Here is a 24552-nt window from a genome sequence, read left to right as displayed (position 1 = left end):
GCCAGAAACCAGCAGAGATTGTATGGGTGAAAATGCTTTGCTGTGTGGATATTCAAACCTGTGTGAGTTAACATTGGTGCTGACTCCATTTCCTTTAACCTCATTAGCACTTCATCTTGCTTTCCCAAGCATGCTGGTGGAGCAGCTAGTTCACCTTAGAGCCTTTTGCTGGGTAATTCATCAAAGTGGCAGGTGAAAGCTTAAAGGAAAATGCATGTAAATACTGCATTAGGAACCTTGGCTCATGAAGGCATGAACACTTCTACCCATATCATTAGCTCTGGATTATAGTCCTTAGATGTGAAAGAAAAGGGATTTTGCTGATTGGGGGAGATGGAGATACAAGACTTGCTGGTTGTATCATTGCACAGATTGTATAGTTTAGTTATTTTCTCCTCAATTAAAAAGCAGTCTTCTCATAGAAAAAAAAACCCTCAAAATGCAGTAGTAACCACTTATTACTTCCAAAATTAAACATAAGTTACAACAGTAAAACATTCCCATCAAATTCTAGGGGCCAAAGCATTTTCAAACAGGGGATTGAGATGATGTCAAACTTAGGGTTATGTGTCCTTTTCAGCTTTAGAGCTTTAAGCTGAGCCTCCCTGCAGACTGATTTAGTCACTTGATACACGTGGTTGATAGGAAGGGTGATTATGTGCCACCAGAACTTCTCCTCATTGCTAATAAACCTCCCGGGTTTACACCTGGAGACGTGCTGGCTGTGTTTGTGGTGGTGTGAACAATGGGATCCCATGGAGAGCCACAGGGTTTGGCCTCGAGGTGCTGAGGGTGCAAGATGGGTTTAGGTTGCTCACACTCCTCAGAGCCAGTGGATCCTGTCACCTCCTCAGCACACCAGAGGATCAGGCCAGTGCCACAGTGCAGGGGACAACTGCTGGCAGCAAGTGGTGTGTCTGAATTAAACAAGCCTGTTACTCACCAGGAAGGTACTGGAATGCCATCCTTCAGGGTTAAGGATGAGAAGAAAAATCTGATGGACACCCTTAGGGAAGAAGATCAGTAGATCAAAATGATTGAGCAACCACAGTTCAGTTTCTATGCCTGTTTTGGTTTGGTTTTTTGGTGGTTTTTTTTTGTTTTTTTTTTTTTTGTGGTGGGGTTTTTGTTTGTTTGTTTGTTTGTTGGGAGGGTGGGTTTGTGTGGTGTTTGTTTTTTGTTGTTGTTTTTTCAGAGAAACTGTAAGATACACAGCAAGTGCAAGATACTATTTCATGGAGGGCCACCAAGGCACAGCTTCAAACAGTCTTTATTTACCTCACAGTTCATTGTATTCTTGTTAGAAAGTAGCACTTTGGGGATATTGTTAACCCTTAACTCCTTTTTAGTTCTCTTGCTGAGCAGTAGGTAGTGACATACTCCTCTAATTGATACCTGTATAGGTGGCATACACCAGTAATATGATTTATCATGCATTTTCATTTCCATGAAAGCTTGTTTTACTGTCCTTCTTCCATTAGGTCAGCACTCACTGAGCAGGCTCCTCCTGTTCCATTTTACTGTCTAACTTTTGAACATGACCTGACAAGCTACAAAAAGTTCAGTGTACTAACTCACTGTCATGCCAAGTACACACAGACATTAATGACCAGCTCTGAGTGTTGAACCATAAAGGAGGTACAAGAGCACTGCAGTGGTTATGGGACCAACCTGCAAATACCATGGAAGGATTGGGCCACGATATCACTCTCTTCCCTTAGCACAATGTCCTGACCCCAGGGTTGAAAAGCTACTTGCACATGAACTTAGGAGGACTTAGGGTTTATTATTTCCTGAAAAAAAAGTGGAAGAGGAAGAATAAAAAATACTCCAATTGTAGCTTGTTTATGGCAAGTGGAAGAAGTACAGTCCTAAGCAGCTGGGAACAGTTATAGAAGCTGTTGTCATTTCTGTGTAGACAGTGGAAAGGAGGATTTACACAATGGGCTCAACTCCACAGAGGAACGTTAAAGGCTAATACACCTATACCACATTTTCCCATCTACAAAACGTCCAGGTAACGCATCCCCAGCTAGTTGGGAACACTGCTAGGAGTGATTTACGTAAATTCCCTTGTGACTTTTGCTGTAAAATGTGCCATTTCTGCATAAAATACAGTAATGCAGTGAAAAGGAAGATGCCTACAGCTAATCCTGAGGTCTGTGTGTCTCTGCAGCCGTTAAAGATGCACTGCAAGAGCTGTGCCTTGGTGACCAGCTCCGGGCACCTCCTGGGCGGCAAACAGGGCGACAGGATCGACGAGGCCGAGTGCGTGATCCGGATGAACGACGCACCCACCCGGGGCTACGGAAGAGACGTCGGGAACAAAACGAGCCTGCGGGTCATCGCCCACTCCAGCATCCAGAGGATCCTGCGGAACCGCCACGAACTCTTGAACATGAGCCACGGTGCCGTGTTCATCTTTTGGGGGCCGAGCAGCTACATGCGCAGGGACGGCAAGGGCCTGGTGTACAACAACCTGCAGCTGATGAACCAGATACTGCCACGGTTAAAAGTGTACATGATTTCTCGCCACAAGATGCTTCAGTTTGATGACCTGTTCAAACGGGAAACCGGGAAGGACAGGTGAGAACTTACCGTGGGTGCGGCCGGGCGGTGTTATACGGGAGAAAAGTAATCTGGTTTATATTATACAGGCATTTCAGAGCTGCTCAGTGGGACAATCACACCCATTAAATCCTCTGCCTCGTGAGTCGTAATGTGGTATGACACGTCAAATAGGATCACTGGTAACATAAGTAAAAAATAGGCATCAAAGTGATTTGTATGGAATATTATTGCCTCACCAACTCAGAGTACCAGAATCTGGATGTGCTGTTTATACAGCCAAGGAGGCAGGAGCTGTTTAAATCTCACTTTGGGGTAATATACCTTAAAGTTTTTTCACTGATTCTGAAAAATTAAAATGGATAGGTTATGTTTTCTTATAGAGGAAATGCCACCATTCAGTGAATTATAATAGCTGTTTATTGAATTTAAGCATTCTTGGAACATTGCAGCTGTAACGCTTCTTGTAAAACAAATAAACATTAGTCATACATTAGGTGCTTCAGAACAGTTCATCTTATATTTGCAACTGGAAAATGGAAAGTTATTATGATAGTTACATCTTTATGAGACTGTTTATGAGACTTGTAGGCTGATCTTCAAATCAAATTTTTAGTAAGTGACCCAGTGCAGGACTTGAGTATTTTCACATACAATGTTTGAAAATGGGCATTCAAACCAAACACTTCACGGCAAGAAAGACATTTATTTTTAATGAACTTCTATTTTTTTACTTATTAAATATGCTGCTGTAAAAATGGAAAACAGGGTCCCCACTTAGGTACAAATGAAGTGGGAAGTATATTCTGCAGTAACTCATGGTGAGATTTTCTAGCTTACAAATACAATGCACAGACACCAAAGCTTGAAACGGGGCTCAATCCTCTTGTGGACAGGGAAGACTCAAGAGCACAGGATTAATTTCTGGGCTACACAAGAAAGGCAAGAACCAGTGGTACAGGAAACTTGTATCATTTGCTTGGCGTTTGCTGCCTTAGTCACACCCCACATGGTTTGCTTGCAAACTCTGCTCTGTTACAGCGGATCAAAGGATGGATCTGAGTTTGTGATTGACTTGCCCTCATACTGGAGCACAGAGCAACTTAGTTTCTTACCAGTCAAGGTCCTTTTCTCTTCATCCTCAAATTGGTGTATTCGGGTCTCTGTCAGAAGAAAAAGGAAGAGATAGGGGAGGTACCCTGCCACTTGCGATGTGTTTCAGTCTTTTCCAGAGTAAAGTGAAGTGAGAAGGTGAATTAAGCATTTGAACCCTTCAAGAAAAGTGTAAAGGGTTATCTTTATGCTCAGTATTTACGAAGGCATGAAAACCAACAAAGCTGTAATTGCACTGTAACCCAAGGAAAGCTCCTTTCCTGGATTAGGCTTTCAGTGTAGGATCTCGAGCAGTCCCCAGTTCTGAGGAACAGTTCACCTCCCCTGCTTCAGCCTGGCCAGTTCTGCCACAGGGAGCCAGGGTCCCATTCCTTCCCTGGCATTGCCAGGCTCCTGTTCTTATTCTGACACATGCTGTGCCATTTCAGGCAAGCTGCTCTTTCTGGTTCTGCATCAGCCATCCAGAGCCAGAGGCCTGTAGTGAATGCGTGATCAAAGCATTTCTTTTTCTGCACGGGCACCAGACTTGGCTCCTGAAGTATTCTCGGGGCATTTGAGCCATTAATGACATTGTAACAAGTTCATACTGGACTCAGTCATGGGCACCCTGAATTCCCAGTGTGAGTCAAGGGCACTCAGATGCCAGCAAAATTCAGCCTGGGGAACAGGCCCTGTTGATTTTAATAAACTGCAGGCTCTGCTGTGTGTGTGAACTACTCCTTTGGAGGGCACAGACAGCATACTTGAAGGACTGAGAAGATTAAAACAGGAGATGAAAATAAATGAATAAGCAGCACAGAAGAGAGGGAAGATGAAGAGAAACACGGATAGGAAGGAATTCGTAAGGGGAGAAAATTTATGTGTCTGTGGGGGCAGGAGCAGAACATTTGTATAGCCCAGAATGCTGCTGTTCCCTGGGAGGTTTCTGCTGAGCCTTTGGCATTAGTGCCTACGAAAAACAAAGGAGGGAGAGAGAAGCATGATTGCAAGGTTACAATAATCAGACTATTCATTTCTGTCTTGAAAGTGATGAGAAAAAAGGTAATTGGATGTATTGTGCTTTTCAGAAAAAAGCTGATTTTGAAATGAAGAGAGACCTTCAGAAAACATTGCCAGTTAAATAGTGTGGTGAAAGACAAAGGCTGCAGAGCGATATACTTGGCATTATAAAGTAACTATACTTGAAAATAACTTTATAATTGAATAAGGGTACATTAAGAAAATATGATTCAGAACCAATATTATAGTAATTAGATAAAAGAAGCATAAATGAAATAACGGCAGGAAGGGTATTTCCACAGAGATTATAAATGAGATTTTGGTGGAGCAGAAAGGCCTTTAATTGTAATTTAGTGTGCACTACAGAATTATCAGCGCTGTGTGTTAGTTCATCATATAAAAGAATATCTGATAATTTCCCCTAATAAGCACATGACAGTGTTTCATATTCTTTCATTACAGCTGATTGGGTATAAAAGCAGTATTCTTTTGTTGGACTCTTGCTCAGATCTTTTATGAAAAGGCAAGACACTTTAACCCCACTTCTGTGTTGCTGTCCTACGGACATGGTATTTAAAGAGGCCAAAGTGGTACTTAAATAAATTTTTTAATCTTTATTTGATTGTTTAGCTTTTAAGCTGGTTTATTTATATTCAGTTATTCTCCTATTTATCAAAAACAATAAATTACAGTGTAAGTAAGTGTGTGTAAGCAAAAAGAAAACTAACCCAAGAGACAGCCTGGCTGGGTTGCCTGACCTGTGCAAAGCCTTTGGTCATGGTCCAGCTACAATTGCTCCCTGGGTTTTGGAATGGAAGGTGTTAGGCACCTGGAACAGTGGCCTTGTCCAAGCTCCAGAGTACTTTTAGCCTGAACATGTTCCTGAATTACCTAGTGATTCATAGCTCAGAAACTCCTAGGTGGCAGAGAAGCAAGTTTTGTAAGCTTTTCCCTATTTGTTCCCTTTCCTAATAATTTTGAGCCAAAAATTCTTATTTACTGTTTTATATTGTTGCAGTGCCTGAAGGTCTCTGCTGAGCTTCTGACCCAGCTATGACATTGTGACAAACTGCACCACCAACCCTGAGCTTCTGTGCAGAGTCAGAAAATAAATAAGGGCCCATAATTGGAAATAATGAGGTGCTTAAAACATTGTCCAAATGCCAGCTTATAGCCTGAAAGTCAGTATGTCAGGAGCAGTATAAATGTGTGTTTCAGGAGTTCACATGTTACCAGGCGACCCACAAAGGACAGGACTAATAAACTGGGCTCCCCAGCATCCTTCAGGCATATTTGGTTAAAGAATTCCCTTATGTTTAGAAGTATCTTTCAATCAGCCAGCACTGGTACTGCCACTTGGTTTTTTTCTTTGCAGTAGTTCTAATTCCCCGAGGAAATGGGAAATTTGGTACAAGGCATTCCTCAACCTGACAGTGCTCTAAACATCCCCCTCCTACTGCCCTGTAGGTGACCTACTTGGAACCAGCTTGTTTTGCATTAGCTTGGGAAGCTGTGTGGTGGCTCTTTTTGCCTGAATTAGATGTTAGTGATTGCTGGCACTTGCTTGCAGTGGCTTTTGTGGCCTCAGGTCCCTGCTTCCAGGACTGTTCCACACAGTGCTGTCACTGGGTAAACTGTAAAAGATGGCCTTGGAACTTGGGTCAGAACCTGGGATTCCCAGGGGACTCGTCCAAAGAGAACCTCGTGTTTCCTGCTGTGCTTTTTTTCGGTGGGGGTGATGTCACAAAGTTTCCCAGGTATCAGGCAGATACAGGTGTGGGGGAAGGGGGTTAATGTAGGTTCCATATTAATCCAATCTGATACAGTGCCCATGCCTTCCAGGAGCCTGCCCTTGCTCCCACACTGCCTCGGCTTCAGTAGGAGATGAAGGGAGAGCCAGTCACCGTGACAGGCTGTCAGCAGGAATCCGAGCCCTTTTTGGGCTGCAGATGACACAAGCTTGAACTTCTTCCTGCGGGACTTTTCTAGCTGAGTGAGGAGCCATTAGGGAGACCTGCTGTCTTTAACAGTATTTGAAAGGAGACCTTTGAGTGAACTCCTTTTCTCTGGAGCAAATACCCTACTTTATGTGCCTCCATGTCTAAGAGAGGTGCCAGTCCCTAACATGCCCTTATGACACCTTTAAGACGTGCTCCTCGCTGGCATTTCCTTGATCTTCCCATTCCAACACTGCCAGCTCTCCAGTGGCACAGAGCCAGTGCAGGAACTTAACACAGTACTGGGAATTCCAGTGCACATGCCAGGCAACCAGCAACCACTACAGGGCCCAGCTCTTATGCACTAAACAGCATTGGCAAGCAAATGAGAGGAAGAGGAAACGTTACTGTTGCCATTTTGCAGCTAAGAACCTGTGACACAGCAAAATTTTAAACCCGACTTGCAAATCCCTTACATCTGTGAGCAGTTACATGGAGATATCTCCTATTTTGCATAAATAATGCTGAGATCAGCTGAGCTGCTTTGAAAGCCATCTCCCAGCCTGCAGAGAAGGCCAGGCGAGGGGCTGCCTTTGAGGGCTCCCTGGCAGTGCTCTGTCAGTCATATCAAAGGTCCCCCCAGGCAGGGATGGCACTGGGGGCTGGCAGAGGGGTAGTTCCCAGGATGAAGGTTTCCCAGGCTGGCAATGGGACAAAGGCAGAGCTGCAGCCAAATAAGCTTCCTGCCAGCAGTCACAGCGAGTGGCTGGGAGCTTCTAGAACCCAAATCATGGGTGGGGTGGGAGGAAAGAGTTACAACACTCCAGGCCAGATGTCACTCAAGCAGATGGGCTCCTCTGTGTGCTGTGGGAACAGCATTTTAAGCAGCCCCTTCATCTCCCCGTGATGCATCTTCCCAAGCACTTAGTGTGCAAGCTCCATTAAGCGATTACAGATGTGTACAGATTACTAGCAGCAGAATATAAATACAGGACATGAAGTTTCAGTCACTTAAAGTAAATTCACCAAAAGGTCAGCTAAATATTAACATTGTTGTGCCCGAAATTAATTACAGCTAGGGCAGTTTCTGCATAGGTTAGGCCACTGACAGGTGACACTAAGCAAAATCAGTACAAGATGAACGAGCAAAGTAGTTGTGGTTGCCCAAGTTTCGTAGCCTTTCATGAGAGTGAAAAAAAATGCCAAGAAACCGGTTTGGAATTTTTTCAGGAAACAAATAAATAAATCTCAAGAATTGTTTGTCAGCTTAGAAACTTAATTATGTTTTTGCTTTCAGGAAGATATCCAACACTTGGCTTAGCACGGGCTGGTTCACAATGACTATCGCATTAGAGCTCTGTGACAGGATAAATGTTTATGGCATGGTGCCACCGGATTTCTGCAGGTAGGATTTTATTTTGGAACCATTATTAGCCAACACAGTTAACGTTACAGATAAATATCTGAATCTTTTAATCTTTTTTTTTTCTCTGCAACGTGTCTTCAGTCCTCTTAAAGCAATTAATTAAGGTGTCCCACAATCTCATTCTGAAAACAACAAAAAGGGTTTAATTATGTTATGTAAAATATTAAAAAATGTTGTTTGTAGTGTGGGAGAATTAATCCATCTTGTTGGTTTCTTTTAGTCTCTGAATATTTATCAGCTAAAAGTAATGCAATAATTGGCATGAAATTAATCTGAAGAAAGTAGTACTGGAAAACATGACTTTTAATTTGTTTTTCAAGTTCCCCCCAAATTAATAGAAGAACAGCATTCTCACAGTGACTAGCTTCTAAATTGAACTTTCTGTGCAACTCAAATTAAGATTGTTTTACCTCTCTGACATGAATCCCAATTTTACAGTAAACCAGCTTCCTAAATAATCCCCACCAAAGGTCTCACCCAGAATGTGGACACACAGGATCAGTCTCATTTGTTGGGTCACGCAGGGTGTGGGCCACAAGTGGTAGAAGGAGCACACAAATTCTGCCAGTGGAAGCTGTTCTATAAAGTAGCAGCTTGTGCACATTTTACAGCCCTGTTGTGCCTCCAGCCCTGTGCAGGACTCAGACCCAAGGTCCTGGTTAAGGTGTCCCCCTGAGGATCAGTGATGATACAGGGAAACGGTCTTCAGAAATTCTGCTGCTGGACCAAAATCACATCAGCCACATGATGCACTATGAATACATCCAGGTTTGTTTTACATCAGCAATCTTTATGCTGCTAGAAGTCTCACCTGTCCATGCATTTCCAGCCCAGCACTGTGGCCTTTCAGCACCCCGTGATTCTGTGCCCGTCAGTCCTGACCCCGCTGGCACAGGGTGGTGCTGCCAGTCTGCAACGAGGCATCAGTGGAACCTGCTCACAAACCCCTTTCACTAAGAAGTACTTGCTTTAATTTTCTATTGCAAGTGCAGTGATCTCACTGAAGTCTGGTTCACTGGCTAATTCCAGGTGCCTTTCAGGGGCAAGGAGAGCAAGGCTGCAGTGCCAGGTCAGTGCATCTGGCAAAGAACAGGACTGCTCTGACTCAGGACTGCTTGGACTTTCCTCTGAGCACTTTAAAAAGATCAGTCAGGAGTCTGCATTTGTCCTGCGCACATATTAGAAATCCCTGAAGAAATCACAGTATAAAATGTCAACACTAAACTCCACTTTGTGAGAATTTCTACAAATTATAACAAAAGACTGATGATAAATGCTGTGATGTACTGCCAGGCTTCATCACGAATTCTCCAAGGGAAATAACAAACTAGATCAGATATGCCAGACAACACAAATACCTTTCACAGCACAGCACCTCAGCTCCCCTGTCAGTTCAGTTGGCCAACACATACTACTACAGTTTCTGTAAGTGGCTGGTCTGTCTTACTCCAGAAATGGCTGCATTCCAGTGGTACATGGAAATAATAATTATTAAACTGATGATCTAAAAATGCAGAAGACAGCATTTCACTGCAAAATAATGCACAGTCCTGACTTTTCAGCCGAAGTCAGAGTAATTTAGATACATATACATCTTTAAAATCAAAACAAACAAAAAAACCCCCACTAAACCCAAACAGTTTTGAAGAGAGGCTAAAAATGTCACTGAGACCATATGAAAGGCTTTCATAGAATTGATACACTAAAATTGAATAGATATAATGTTAAATTATGACACAAGATGTAAATTAATCCTACCACTGGTGTAATAATGCTTACAGCCTGTATTAAAAAAAAAAAAAATCTTAACATAAAAGTTCGCTCACCTGGTTGTAAAAGGGAGAAAGGTCATTTCTTAATCAAAATAATATGAAGTGTCTGTACTTCAGCTTGATTCCCCAGATGATGAAGGGGAAAACTGTAGTTGCCATGCCTGGGAGAAGCTGTCCATGAAGATCTATGGAAGCAGTGTCTTGCTATAAATACAGTTAACCTTCTTAGTGTGCTCTTCAGCCACTCATTAAGAAGTTAGACAGTGCTTCCTTTCAAAGAAATAAGACAACAGAACAGAATAGCAGAAAGAAAGAAATATTCTGTAACTGTAATAACTCTGTAGTGTGTCTGTGCGAGATGGTGTGGGTACCCTCGTCGCTGTGCAACTAAACAATCATTAAGATCAAAAGAAAAAAAAACCACCCCAAAATCTTATTTCTATTCAGAGTTAACATCACCAGATTTGAAATTTCAGCAGATGGGTACCCATTCTTTTTTAAGTACTAATTTGTGGAGTAAGTAACGAGTGTGGCGATCGCTGTCGTGGAACTGAATTAGTTTCACATCTGTAACGTTGAAGGACATCTCAAAGGTACCCTGAACATCATACTGTTGATTCTGCTGCAAATTATTAGCTTAAGATCATTAACCAAATTGCTTTGCACCCGTGCAGGAAAAATAGCCTAGTGAAGGAGTCTGGAGTACGGAGTAAAAGATTTGTCACTGTTAATTGCAACAAGGTGTTTTAGATTCCTTTCTATTGACTTTCACTGGACACTGAGTTTTAGAGCTGAACTGGAATTGGTGTCCTGATTATTATAAATTTTTAGTAATTTACAGCAAAGCTATATGAAATTTCAAACCCCTTTATTTTACTACAGATTTATGCTGTAGTAAGGGTTAATGGCTTGGTATTGCTCTCACCCTGTTAAATATTTCTGATATGCACATTCTGTAATAAGATAAAAGCTTTTGTGCTTCCGTGCACATCCCAAAGATTTTTGTAGAGTGTGTTCACCTCTCACTCTTTGTCACAAGACAAACAAGCCATCTTGCTGTATTTTTGCCTTATTTTAACTAATTTAACTAATTATTTTAACTAATACGAATAATTTTTGCTCCAATTATGGAACCAGATCATTTTCTTGTAAGAATCCGCATTTGACTGCCAGGCCTGTTTGCCTGAAAATTGGCATTTGAAATACTTTCATTTATTCCTTTGGGTACAGCTTTTAAATCTAGTGTTTTCTTTACCTCCCTCTCTCCACTTCCAGTTCCTTTAAATCAAATGCAGAGAAGCAGTTGTTGGAAGTTACATTTCCTGGAGCTCAAGAGGGGCTTGATGGAAGAAGAGGGGCTCGCAGGACTTTAAGCTGTATGTGAGAGAGTCCTGCCCTTTGGTCCATATGCTTCACCTCATTACCTTAATAACAAAATGCATAAATGGTTTGGAAAATGGGGCTAATAATGGAGGTCAGAGAAATGGGACCCTGGGAACAGAAGGCAAAAAAATTATCCAGAAATCTTCATAGTCCTGGCACAGCACCTTGCCCATCACTCAACATATTAATGACACTTTATTCACCCTTCAAAATATGAATTATTTTACAAAGTGAGTGAGTGCCTATAGTTTTAGAGGGTTGATTTATAATGGCACTTCATTTCTAAAGGGAGAGGTTGACCAGAATGTGATACGGCGTGGCCTGGTTTTTCTGCCTTGTTTCTTTTGAGGCCAACAGTGTTCACTGTGCTTTCAGCTTTGGCTGGGGGTGGGCACCATCTGTGGGAAAATGTGCACTCAAGTGGCAAACAGTAGCTGACTGACATGGGTACAAGCACTTACACGGGTGCTGTGCTGGCAGGCTACCAGGAAGGAAGTGTAGGATATTTTACAGAGGAACTTCCCCAGATTCCTCCCAGCTGTGATATTAATATGCATGCAGAGTCTGACAAAATACTGATTAATGTCCAGTATCAGTCAGTGATAAAACAGCATCTGTTTTAATGTTAATAAATGAGGTGGCAAGCAATTTCCGTATAGAAATTACTCATGCATTTCATTTGCTGGTGACACAAGCTAATTGCAGAGTTAGAAGATAACACAGCACAGTTAATTTGGGTTATGGTGTAGTTACTCAAGCCAGAGTTCAAATCCAAAGTTTACCAGCATGCAATCTAGGGGAATCCAGAGACCTATCTGTTTAGTAGTTCTTAACAAAAATAAATCACATGAAAATGTATTCTGTTAGATTTACTGTAACCATACAAATTATTAAGTGACAATAAGAAGAGGTCCAGTGTATCAAAAAAGTGAAAAATTAATTGAAGATTGACCTTTAATAGTTGTAGCTTAAAAGTATTAAATTTCTATAGGAAGGGTAGTTTTTACATTACAGATATGTTTTCTGTAGGTAAGGTAATGAAAGATTTTGTTTCACTCTTATATATTCCAGTGAGAATATATTTAATAAGCTTAGAATCCATCTTATTCTAGAAATGTAATTTTATTGTTATTCCGTTCTTGGAAGATTGATCACCATGTTGTGTTACAAGGGAGCCTGATGGATGGAATTAAAACGTTAATCTAAGGCACAAATGGAAAGCAGCAGCAATATCATACATTACCTCTGCATACACAGTATGGATAATGGCAAAATAAGAAAAATTAGAGAATTGCTTAGGTGACAGAATTACAAGTAAAAATAATGACCAGGACAGAACACTGACAGACTGTGGATGCATTCAATTGAAAGTGAGCTTAAATATTAGCTCTTCAAAATGGAAATAATCAACTGTATATTAGAGCTGACAGCCTGGAATCTGCATGAGATTTCTTGCTCTGTACCAGGGTTCTGTTCAGCTCAGGCTTTAACACAGAGCAGCTCCAAGGCTTCACTAAATGCTGATATTTGGATTAACTTTTCTGCCACTACAAAATACTTGGTAGCAACTGTGGAGAGCGGTACAATTGGGTTATTCTGTCTGGAACAGGTCTCTCTCTTTGAATTCATGACAGAGAGGGTTGTGTGAGTTCTTGTCAGGCCAAAACACCATATCCAGAGATAAAAAAACCATAATGGGTACAGTTTAGTATAGAGATTAAAACAAAAGAAGAATTAATCACTCTGGCTTATTATAATACAAATGTGCCTTTTACAGAATGTAACATCAAAACATTGAGGTTAGAATGCCAAAATAAACTTTATCCTAAGTATCTAATTGGTCTTTGGCCTACCCTACGTGTCACCACATGAGTTCTCGTCTCCTGCCGGGTAATGCAAACAGGTTCACAAGGTCAGAAGGATACTGTGGGTGAACAGTTTTAATTTCTAGCTTAGACATGTGAAAGCTGCTTTAGGAAAATAAAAAAGAACCCATTTGTGCATCAGCTGTTTTGCTTAAAAGCCCAGCAACAGCAGAGTGTGCCACTGACCTGGCATGCAGACACACTCGGTGAGGTTTTGCACTTGGAAGCTCACGCGCCGTGCTGGGAATGTTCAACTGAGCTGACACAGATAACCACCTCCCCTCTGGCTTCTTCCCTTTCTTCCCCCAGTTCAGTAAATACCTCTCCAAGACCTTTTACAACTCACAATCTCGATATAAATCTCTTTTAAGCAGTTTGCTTCCAATTTCGTGTGTAGTAACACAGCCCTGCAGCACTCTCCCTTGTTTCTGAGCCACTGCTGCCCTTTGTTTAACTGGGAGGAGAGGATTAAAGGAGAGCAATAGAAAGAGCAAAGAAAACGCCTTTGCCCCATTCTCATATATTAAATATGCAAGAAAAATACAACTACCTAGAAATTTGGTTTATCTGGGAGAAAAAGTGGATTTGAGCCCGTCAGTTTATTAAAGATAGCATCTTTTCAATCAGTGAAAAGGAGCATCTTGGGCTTCCATCCGTTTTCTTTTTTTCCACAGGGATCCTAATCATCTTTCAGTACCTTATCATTACTATGAACCTCTGGGACCTGACGAGTGCACAATGTACCTTTCCCACGAGCGGGGCCGCAAGGGGAGCCACCACCGGTTCATCACAGAGAAACGAGTCTTTGAGAACTGGGCACGGACATTCAACATCCACTTCTTCCAGCCAGACTGGAAACCAGAGCCACGCACTGTGACCCACCCCGAGACCAAACCGCTGCTCTGAGGGGGGAACACACGAGGCCACAGTCACAGTCACCTTCTGTACCAGCCTTTGGACCTCCTGGGACAGCACTGCAACCCGGAGGGGAAGGGGAACAGGGTCTGCAGCTGGGAACTGCAGCAGCAGTCAGGAAGCTGTGATGGAGGAGCAGCACATACCAAGAGTACTTTGTGTTGAACTGTCACCTTTTTGGGCCACCTGACTCCCTGTGTGTGTACGTGATTTGTGAACAACAACTCGGGTGTCATTAACGGATGGTTAATTCATTACGGCTTTTTTAAGTGCAACGCCACTGGATTTTCATAGTGAAAACTTACAGTATTTATTTAATGGAGGTTTTTATGCAACCTAGGCCAGTATTTTTCTAATTCACAGTTATGTGGTTGTTTATCTTTCATAACCTTTCAAATGCAAAGTTAATATTGCTGATGGTTTGAAAGGCCTAGCCTTTTATTTATAAAATTTGTTTGAAATATATAATTCTATATAGCATGTAATTAATATTTGATCAGGAAATGTTGCATTTCTTTTAAAAAATTTGGGCTCCGTTCCAGCCTAAAGCCTTTAATGGCAAGAGTGGTCCCATGTGCAGATCCAGCTCACTTTACATTCTGACATCTCATGTTAATATGAAAACAGTAGTGAAAATTCTGTTTGATATTAATGTGCATTTGCTGCTGTGCTGTCAAGCTGCTGTTTTTTAAATAGGGGTGGGAGGAAGGAGGGCAAACAAAATTTATCAAAAAAACCCCAAAACCCCACTGGCTATGGCAGCGTGCTTCTCAGTGAAGGTACCAGGCTGAGGCTGGAGGGGTTGTGTTCTGTTTTGTCGCTTGTACTCTTGCAAGAGGCTGACAGAGACCCTCCTGAGGCAACAGACTACAAACCAGGCCACAACTGCTGGAAACAACACGACCAAATTTCTGGAATGAAGAAGTTAAACTACCAGGTACTACAATAGCATCCATACTTGCCAGAAAGATCACAACACTGCACTTGCAAAAATCTCTGCCTTACACAGTTCCAAGATCATCACTGAGCTCAGAGATTCTGGATCACGTTGAAGCTGGGCTGTGAAAAGAATTCCACAAGTTCAAAGTTGTCCTCTTGAAAAGAGCAAAGTTAAACTTTGCATTTTTTTTCCATGAAGTACCTGCATGTGCATGGCAAGTCCCTGTGAGCCAAGGGGAAGGACAATGCTCATGCTGTGTAAGGAACTTCCCAGTGGGAATTACTGGGTTACATTTGGCTTGAGAATAAAGAAGATTTCAGTTACAGTATTATTTTTGCTTTTGCTTCACAAGCCTCAAACCTCTGATTTCTTCGAAGTAATGAGTAACTATTGCATGAAACGTACCTCAGGTGATGGAAGGTGTCTCTTATTAGACAAATGTGAAAGCCAGAACAAAGATACTACCTTTAAACATCTCAATCCAAGAAGCTGAACCTCAGAGGTGATGTGTAGAACTGGGACCAAACTCACTCTCATTTAAACCCCCTTTTAACCCATGGTCTTCCTCTTTCCAAAACTGAATAGCAATAGCTGCAGCTGCCTGACAGATACCCTGATCCTCTGGAAACAAAGTGAACTGCCCTGTCAGGGGCAAAACAGTGTCACCTCTGTAACACTGCCTGGACCTGAAGTGCAGGCCTCCAAGAGCCACTGTCCTGCTGCAGCCCCCCCCCCCCCCCCCAGTATCAAAAAGTAAGAAACTATAACCTATTTTGCCTTAAAAGCTTTCTTTGGGTGTTCTTCCTGGTGCACACCGCTCAGCATACAAACAATGCCAATTGCTTGTAACCTGTCTCTCGTCAGCTGGTGTTCAGCTCCCCCTCTTTCACTGATGGTGTTTTATTCCTTCCACTTGACTTCACTGCGTTCTGCAGAAACCAGAATGGATTCTGAACTCGTGGTAATCTGAACATTCCTTTCAACATGTGTACTGGGGCATGTATCCAACAGATGTTGCTCCAATTGCTGAAATCTGTCAAATTGATTTACAGATCATTTCTAATGTGACTGCAAGAGATGGTACAGATCATGGTAAGTCCTCTGATGCTACCGTCCTTGTTTTATTAGTGATATAATAATAAAAAGATCTTGTCATTCTAAACTAGAGCTCTTAGTTTTTCCATTAATTGAGGGCTGCAGGATGTGTATGCTGTATGTTTAGTTATGTTATTGTTAAAATCAGATCATTTAAAGGTAGATTACACTGGTCTACTTCTAGTATTCAGTAGAAACATGGGGACTTGCCAGACTCCACATGCTTGTTTCCTGTCTGCAAGACTGGTCAGTGTCAAACAGATCAGGTGAAGCATTAAGAATATGAAGAAACATGAGATAAACTGGCACTAAATCTCCTGACTTGAACAGAGCAAAGCTAAGGATTGAAATTATTCCTTGTTCAGTTTCTGTTAATAACTAACTGTGTTCTTCCTACCCCCATACACAGCCAGTCTTTTAACTAAAACAAACCCAAACTCACTTTAGTCTCATCAACCTCCTGTGAAGTTTGAGCAAGGTCTCCCATCTAATTACAAAAAGTATGAAGGAGCATTTTCTGTGAGTATAAGTGTGTATATATATACACGAATATATATAAAAAGGAATTTGATGAAGCCAAGGAGACAGCAAGTTTTGAACAGATCACACAGATTTACATGGAACATAAATCGAGTGCAAAAAGCACAAGTTATAAGAGTGCAAAAGAAATGGAAATAACTGTTAAAGTGCTGCAATTTTAATTAACAAATTACTGATGTATTTCTCTATAAAAGCACAAATTTTGCACTACAGAATACCCTGAAACAAAGTTTTATGGCCTAGTTATAAACCAAACAGATTTATGATTGAAAACGCTGTCAGCCCAGGGATAAGTAGTACAAACCAGGCATTGCTGCCATTCTCTGCTTTTTGCTGTCAGCTCACACTCTTTGCTGTAATTTGATCGATTCATGATCTGCAGCACATCATTTCACGTATTAAAAGCTGCTGCAAAACAGTGTTTACAGACATCAGCAATTTTAAGATCTGTGTAACTTTAGTTCTGAACTCCTCGGTACCTTCAGGCTGTTACGTGTGGCTTCGTTGGAGGAGCAATTTTTCATCTTGAAGAACCACAGCTCTTGTGCCATGATGTGTGCAACTGGGGTTGAGAATGATAAAGAAAACAAGCAAGTAAGAACAGAAAAATACCACAACTGCTTTCTGTTACGTTGGCACAAGGGTTGCAGGATGCCCAGCTGAGCATCGTGGTACGAAGCCAAACCGTGATGCACTTGGAGAAAACCATCCATCCAAAGGGCTAAAGCACCTCAGAAAGACAAGTTAACACTGGATTCCTGGGGAGGGAAAGAAACTGAGACTTAAGTTACAGCCTTGGAACGAGATTTGGAAGAGATTCAGGTCAGCTGATTGGCACCCCTGGCTGGATGCAGTAGAACACACAGAGGCACTGCCACAGACATTCATAGACATGAACAGGACTGTAAACTAATAAAATTCTTCTGGAGGTGCTTTCCTGGTTCTTGCCCTGCTGTATTCTTCAGGCAGACTTCATAGGAAGCTAAGTGATTTTTACCCAAAATAGCTCTAAAGTGACAAGGAAACAATAATATAAAAATAGCTGGAAAAACATTGGGGGGTGGGGTGAGGGGAATCTAAAGTGTAAGGAATAAAATGTGGCTTGTGCCATCTAGCTATATTCCCCTGGAATATGAAAATCAAACTCCAGCTGAGGCTGGAGTGGAATGCCATGGCTCAATAGCAATGGCCACCCTGCATATTTCAATATTCTATGAATTGCTCATAGGTGCCACAAAAACTCTTTGAAAAACACTGATAATAATTTCTGACTAATGAAAGTTAATTATTTGATTTGATGCAAGGAGACACAATTTTTAATTCAATTAAAAACACAGGGATAAAAAAAGAAACATAAAGAAAGAAGCAGTTAAACAGTCAAAGAGTACTTGTAAGACAGCAAAAGGTACTGCAAAAGAAAAGGAAGTACAGAAACCTTACAGGCACCAATCCTTCCACCCTCCCCAGAACATCAGCTCATACTGATCACTGCAAAAGCACACCCTGCATATCACAAGATTTTGTAAAGAGAAAGGAGAAGGGGAAAAAAAAAATTAAGGATAATCTTCTTTAATAAAAACCCAAGAAATATGAAAGGGCAAATGTCTAAGGTTGTGAAAATTTCTCTGTGCTGAAGCAGAAAAGTTTTAAAACTCAAAGAATCTTTTGTAAAATGGCTGTAAAATGGCTCTGCTTATGCTAAATACCCTTCATACTACTAAACTGTTCAATGTTTTCTGCACTGAAAATGACACCAAAACATGAAATGTCAAATGATGGCAGAGAAGCTACACAGCAGATGATAAAAATAGTGTCCCTCTGTTCAGTGTGGAGCACTTTGACCAGGAGTTGTCAGGAACACAGAAAAGATGGGAAACCACAGACAAGCAACCCCAGCAATCCCAACAAACGGATGGAAAACTGTACAAACAGAATTAGGAGTCATAAAGAAGATACAGTGGCTAAGATGTGAAGCAGCTTTTGTAAGCAAAGCCCTGCCTTGAAAATCTATTTAGAATTTTTCAAAGTTCTCTGAAGCAGTTTAACAAGGAGACAGGTGATGGATCCACTTGGAGTTCCACAACGAGTTTTGCAAGGTGTCTCTTGAAAGACTTTCAAAGAAGCTGTGGTAACACAGAAGAAAAAAGTGGGGAAAAAAAAAAAAAAAGAAAATCCTTACCCGTGGAACCTGTCTGAACATGGGAAATAAGAGGATACAGCATCAGCTTAGGGGTACAAGCAGAATTCCACAAGAAAAATGTCACAATATATTTTCCTCTGTTTTTCTTCGCTCTTCCCTTGGTATCTACTATAGGCCACAGGATACAGAAGCTAGACTGCATTTAAAATAAATAGATCAAAAATATGAAAAAATGTATCCAGTGAACATCAAGTTGTACAGCCACAAGATCCAGGAACTGCACTCATTTTACTGCAAGCAATGCCAAAGCACCCAGCACAGCTGGAGAGCGAGACTGGGCCCTTTTTAACAGACACAGAAAGTCATCTTAATAATTTGGTTTCTGAGAACAGGTTTATCTCCTCTAGGAGATGCCTAGAGATATTTAAATCCGCCAGTTTCTTTACACAACCCAGACAAGTGTTTAGATAACATCAGCAGCTTTTAGGACACTAGCTACTTCCTGAAGTACAGGGAAGATAAAGGGAATAGTACATATTTAGCAAGGTACAAGGTTTTGGGACTTTGCTGATCTAACTTTGTCTGTCAGATTAGTTGGAGCCTATTAGGATCCAAACATACAGCATGGTGAGAATCTACTAACAGCAAAACAAAGGAAATTCTGATGGGAACCATTTGGTGTGGCTGAGTTTAAGGCAAGAGCTTAGCTTAGTTTATGTTTTAACAAACAGGCAAAAGAAGTGCACAGATTTATAACCTAAGAGGATATGCTTCTCCATTGCAGCCTTGCTGTAACCAAGCCATACACAAGGCCAAAAGTGAAAGTGGTTACTGGTATTCAGTGGGACTGTTCATTTGTGTTGGACAAAACTAGAACATTTTCCACCACAGCATTATTATTATTTTTTTACTATGGCTATACATGTGTAGATGTCCATTCCATAAACACTGAAAAGCTGCTCCTCATCCCTCCAGTGCAAATGACACTGCAGAAAAGGAGCAGCTTAGAGAAACCAGCAACCTTCTGTATACACAGAAAACCCCAAACAAACACAGGGACCACTGCAGAGAAGTCTGTGTAAAAGAACTGTACAAAATAAAAAGATAAGTTGCAATGATATACTGATGACCCTTTTGACCCTATTTGGCATCCTATTTGCATTATAAAGACCAAGGGAGGTAAGGGGACCCTAAAATTACCAGAATTTGAGCCACAATATTTTGAGCTACAAATTTAACCTGGGCAGGGAAACTAGGTACAGGAAAAGTAACTTAATGAAAACCAAACAGCAGCATCTAATGCTTGGTGAGACTCTTTGTTGGTAAAGAGCAAAGTATTTGACAAAGTAAGTACCATTATATTGGATATCAAGAAAGGACAGAGCATAAGTTTAAAAAACTCTACACTAAGTTTAAAATACTCACCAGGCGGCCTAGTCAAACATTTAATATAGGACAGCATTTTTCCACTAAGTCCTGTTGCAGGCAAGAAAGGAAATCTGTTTGCTATTTCAAATTAGTAACTTTGTCACAGGGAATGGTATGACAATGCCATGAATCTCCCAAAAGAGCCACAGCCCAGTGGCCTGGCCTCTACAGAGCTGTGCCACCCAAGCCATGTCATGGAAAATGCCATGGAAGAGCCCCTGTGCTGAGCTTTGCCAGCACTGCTGTTACCCCATCCAAACACTTTGCTTCCCGTGGGGCTTGTTTAGTTCAAGGGATTGCTGCAAACAATGTCACCAAAATAATTCAGGCCGATACAATTTGCATCTCTATCAGGCCTGTGGGCCAAAGCAGCCAAACTGGCTCGGTTTCAGACCAGGCTTCAGGGTTTTTACACACAGACGTTAAAAGAAAAGAAGGGGGAAAAAAATCTAAAATTCGCATGAGGAAGAAGACTTGGCACAATCAAACATTAATAGATGTACAGCCTTGAATGGAAACCTTAAACACTATCAATTTAATCACTAAATCAGGCAGAAATCCTCATTAAGGGAGAAAAAGTAACTCAAAGAACTTGGAAGTGAAATGAGTTCTATGAAATGATGATTTCAGAGTATGTTATGCAGCCTATGTAAGTTTTCATCATAAAACACCAGCACTTTCAAGATGCATTTCCTGACAGCTTTTTATATTTAAAAGTTCATGGAAGGAGGGAAAGCAGAAATAATACTGGAGCGCAGGGGATATAATTTTCCATGAGAAACATTTCTCCATTTTATTTTGTTGTTGGGGTTTTTTTTAATTTGCTTTTCACCACTTAAAAAACGCAAAACCTATTAGGCTCATTATTGTACAGAAGTGCTGCAGTGATGGTTAGAAGAGTTTTTGTAGCTCGTGTGGTCCAATATTGAAAAGGGACTTCTGCAGGACAACCACTGCTACTGAGCCACAGCTTTCCACTCTGTCATCTCCAGCCTGAGTTTGATCTTCACATGGTTCAGGAGACACTTTAATTATATACACTGCTTTTTTCTACAGTTCATAACTTTATGGATAGATCAGTCTCTTGGGTGAAATATTTTATGCTTGTCTCAGTCCAAGGGTGAATTAGTCTGGAAACATGATATAAAAGTCTGGCAGGTCCCACAGGGCTCTGTGACACAGACAGAGCTGGAAGATCTGTACATGGGGACACTGAGCTCTGGGTGTGCCCAGTCCTTGTCCCCAGACTGTACCATATACAAAGGCTGTCACGTCTGCAAATGCCACAGACTCTGAAATGCACCATTCCCACTTTGTGGACTGTCTTCCACTTCATCTATTTTTATCAAGTCCAAATAACCTGACCTCATATAAGCTTTTCATTCACAATGAAACAAAATACTGGATTAAATCTTCACTATTTACCAGACATTAGCAACATCTCATTTCCCTATCTATACTGAATGCATAATTAGCTCAGTTTTCTTGAAGCCTTCAGAAACTCGTTTTTATTCCTTCCCTCTAAGCATCCATCAGAGAAGAGAAAGAAGCGGCTCTTGAGCTTTGAAAAAACCCATGAGTGACATGCCCTTGGCATCAAGATTGCCAGGGCTGCAGACTTCCCTTGTCCTGCCTCAGCTGGTCCTTCAAATCACTCTTGTGGGAATTCAGTGAAACATCTCCCTGACCTTATCACTTAGCAAATCCTCTCCACCCATGATGAATTCACAGCTGAACCTGGTCTTAGCTCCTTCACAAATCAGACTCAGTGCAACTCAGCCCTGCTTCAGCATCCAGTGATGCCCATCTGAAGGCAGATGAGACCACAAGATCCCTTTACTTCCAGTACATTCTGTGGATGTGTCAACTGAGAATGGAAATCCCTGACTGCTGAAACAAGAGACAGAAACAGGCTCAGTGTGCAGACACTCAGCAAGAGAATTAGAACTGGATCACATTTCCTTTTCTGTAATCAATAACACAAACCGGCTTTTAGCAGGGAAAACCAACCAAATATAAAAAAAAAGAAAAATAATAATAATAAAAAAACAAACAAAAAACCAACCAAACAAAAAAACCAACCCGCTGTCTAGAACTAGAGACACACTTTATCGCCAGTGATGTTTGCAAAGATACTTCTGAACACTCTCTGATATTTGCTTATGCTAAGAGAACAGCATTTAATGGTGACAGTCACATAAATATGAAAACATTCAGCTGGCACAGACCAAGAAACACTGATTGTCTCATCACTGCTCAGGCTTCTTTCTCCACTGATTTTTGTAGGAATCTCACTTTTCAGTCTGTTATGGAAGTGTAGCTCAGAGTCACACGTGGGTGTCAATATTTGGGCATGGTCACAGGCAGCTCAGGAGACAGCAGGGAATGGCAGCTTACCATTTATTCAGCTCAATAATAGCAATGCATTTCAATAGGTGTTCCTGAAAGAGAGCTGAAAGACTGAAACGATCAACTTACATTTTTATCATCCAGAGTGTTCCAAACAAGGTCTTCAAACCCCACTGCAGGACCTGTCAATGCAGTGACACAGCACAGGGTGCACACATGAAAGCACAACATTTTGTAAGCACGGGCGTGGTTGGTTCTCAGACCTCTCTGTGTAGACTCACAAAATGATGAAATTTAATTCTGCTTTCTAAGTTTCTGTGCAAAGAAACATCAAGAAACTGCCATCTGGCTTGTCTTCTGGATGCTATTAAAAAGATCATCTGTGCACAACAGAGGAAGTGTCTGTACTGCAGCAGCACTGCCTGGCCTGGAAAACACAAGTGGTTTGTGAGTGAGGGTGACCTGGCTGGTTCCCAGAGCCCACATCTCAAATTGAATTTGAAGGGCTCTCAGGGAAAATGAAAAGATTACTAACTTCAAATAAAAAAATAAACGTACAAAACACACTTACAGGTGAGCCTGACATTTCTGGGCTTGCTTTCAGACTGTGACTATTCAAAGGATAAAAGTTATCACACCACAGAAAATACTGTCTCATAACTGTAGCACAGGTAACTTTATGGTGTCTGAGAATGATCCATTTCAACTCACTCTGTGCATACAAAAATGTTATGCCTGAAGCAAAGTTTGCAGCATTCCAGTCAAACTGTTGTTCTCACTTCAATTTAAACACCTTCACAGGCACACTTACTGAGTGCCTTTATACATAAATTGCATTTTAATAACCCACCTAATTGCCTCCTTTTCTCCACGCAGAGAAGCTTTTAAAAAGAAAGAATCTTTGGTATCTTCTGCTACTGGCAAAATCCTGAGTTCTGTAGATGTTTCTATCACTTCCTGCAAAAGGTGGCAGAAAGAGGGAAAAAGAAAAATTGAATAAAGCCTGAGGAGTCTTAAGTGCAACTGAAGCAAGGCACAGAGCTCCATCAACTTCACTTTATCCACTTTTTAAAGTGTGATAAAACTTGCCAGTAAAATAAATATTTGATTAAAAATATTCACTTCACTACAATTGAAGAAGAGCTGGATCAAAAAAGGAAAGTTAAGGAAATCCTCTAAGGAATTATCTAGGATTCATTTCTATACTGCATCTACACATTTCTACGTGGTGTGTCTAAAACAGATCTTACTTCTTGCATTAGAAATTGCTGAGGGGGGGGGAAGGAGGGTTCTGATTTTAGGAAAAGTCACCATCAGATTTTGGATTTAAAGTCTTGCTTTTGAAGAGCAGTATCCAAAAAAAAAAACCCAACAAAAATAAAAAAAAAAACCTGCAAAAAACCACCTCAAACCCAACACATTGTGAAGAAATCCAGAATTAGCAATACTGCTCAGACCCATCCAGCAAACAGAGCTTTTCTGTTCCACATTAAATTGCATTATTGTTGGCAGAGGGTATCTGTGCACCAGTTGCATTAAAGCTTATCAGGAAACTGGGAAGAAACCCGTAGTTTATCTGCCGCAGGATATCAGCTGACAGAACTTAAGGACAGTGGTGTACAAATGCTTTTATTTTAATCCCTGTTCCTGGTGCTTTGCACATGCTACTGAAAACAATTCCTGCTCTTCACCAAGAAGTGAAGAGGTGTAGCAGGCGTTTCCCCCCTGATAATGGATCATTTTGTACCTTCTTTCTCTCCAAGACCAGAAGATATGTGGAGAAAACAAAGAAGGCTTTAATACTCCAGAGATGTGTTACAGCTGCTCTGCAGCCTCCCAGCCACCACCAACACACAGCTCTGACAAGTTCACCTCCCCTAACCCGAGGCTGGGATGCCACAATCATTCTGAAAGAGAAGAAAAAAAAGGATGAGAATGTTTATGCACCCGGATTTGTACGTGCTGTGCAACACGAAAATGCTCAAAACTATATCCTAAGGCAAATATATTGACTCTGATATTATGTGTGATTACAAATAATTCCTAATGACTTCCAGAGATATGTATCACTCACACCATGGA

At 41.3% G+C, this 24552-nt stretch overlaps 1 protein-coding gene across 2 annotated transcripts in view; it reads left to right on the top strand.

Moving 5' to 3' along the window:
• Positions 1–16080, top strand: part of ST6GALNAC5 (ST6 N-acetylgalactosaminide alpha-2,6-sialyltransferase 5) — a 70852-nt gene extending 54772 nt beyond the window's left edge. For both annotated transcript variants that reach the window (XM_027649041.1, XM_027649043.1), the window contains exons 3-5: positions 2177–2586; positions 7915–8022; positions 13738–16080. In XM_027649041.1, the coding sequence (XP_027504842.1) occupies positions 2177–2586; positions 7915–8022; positions 13738–13969 (750 nt within the window). In that variant the 3' untranslated portion in view covers positions 13970–16080. The remainder of the gene's footprint in view (positions 1–2176; positions 2587–7914; positions 8023–13737) is intronic.
• The last annotated feature ends 8472 nt before the right edge of the window (positions 16081–24552 follow it).

This window comes from Corapipo altera, unplaced genomic scaffold (genome assembly GCF_003945725.1).
Source record: "Corapipo altera isolate COAL_440 unplaced genomic scaffold, ASM394572v1 112, whole genome shotgun sequence".
In the NCBI taxonomy this organism is placed as follows: Eukaryota; Metazoa; Chordata; class Aves; order Passeriformes; family Pipridae; genus Corapipo; species Corapipo altera.
The sequence above is the reverse complement of the archived record's forward strand: the minus strand, read 5'-3'. Positions and strand labels throughout refer to the sequence as shown.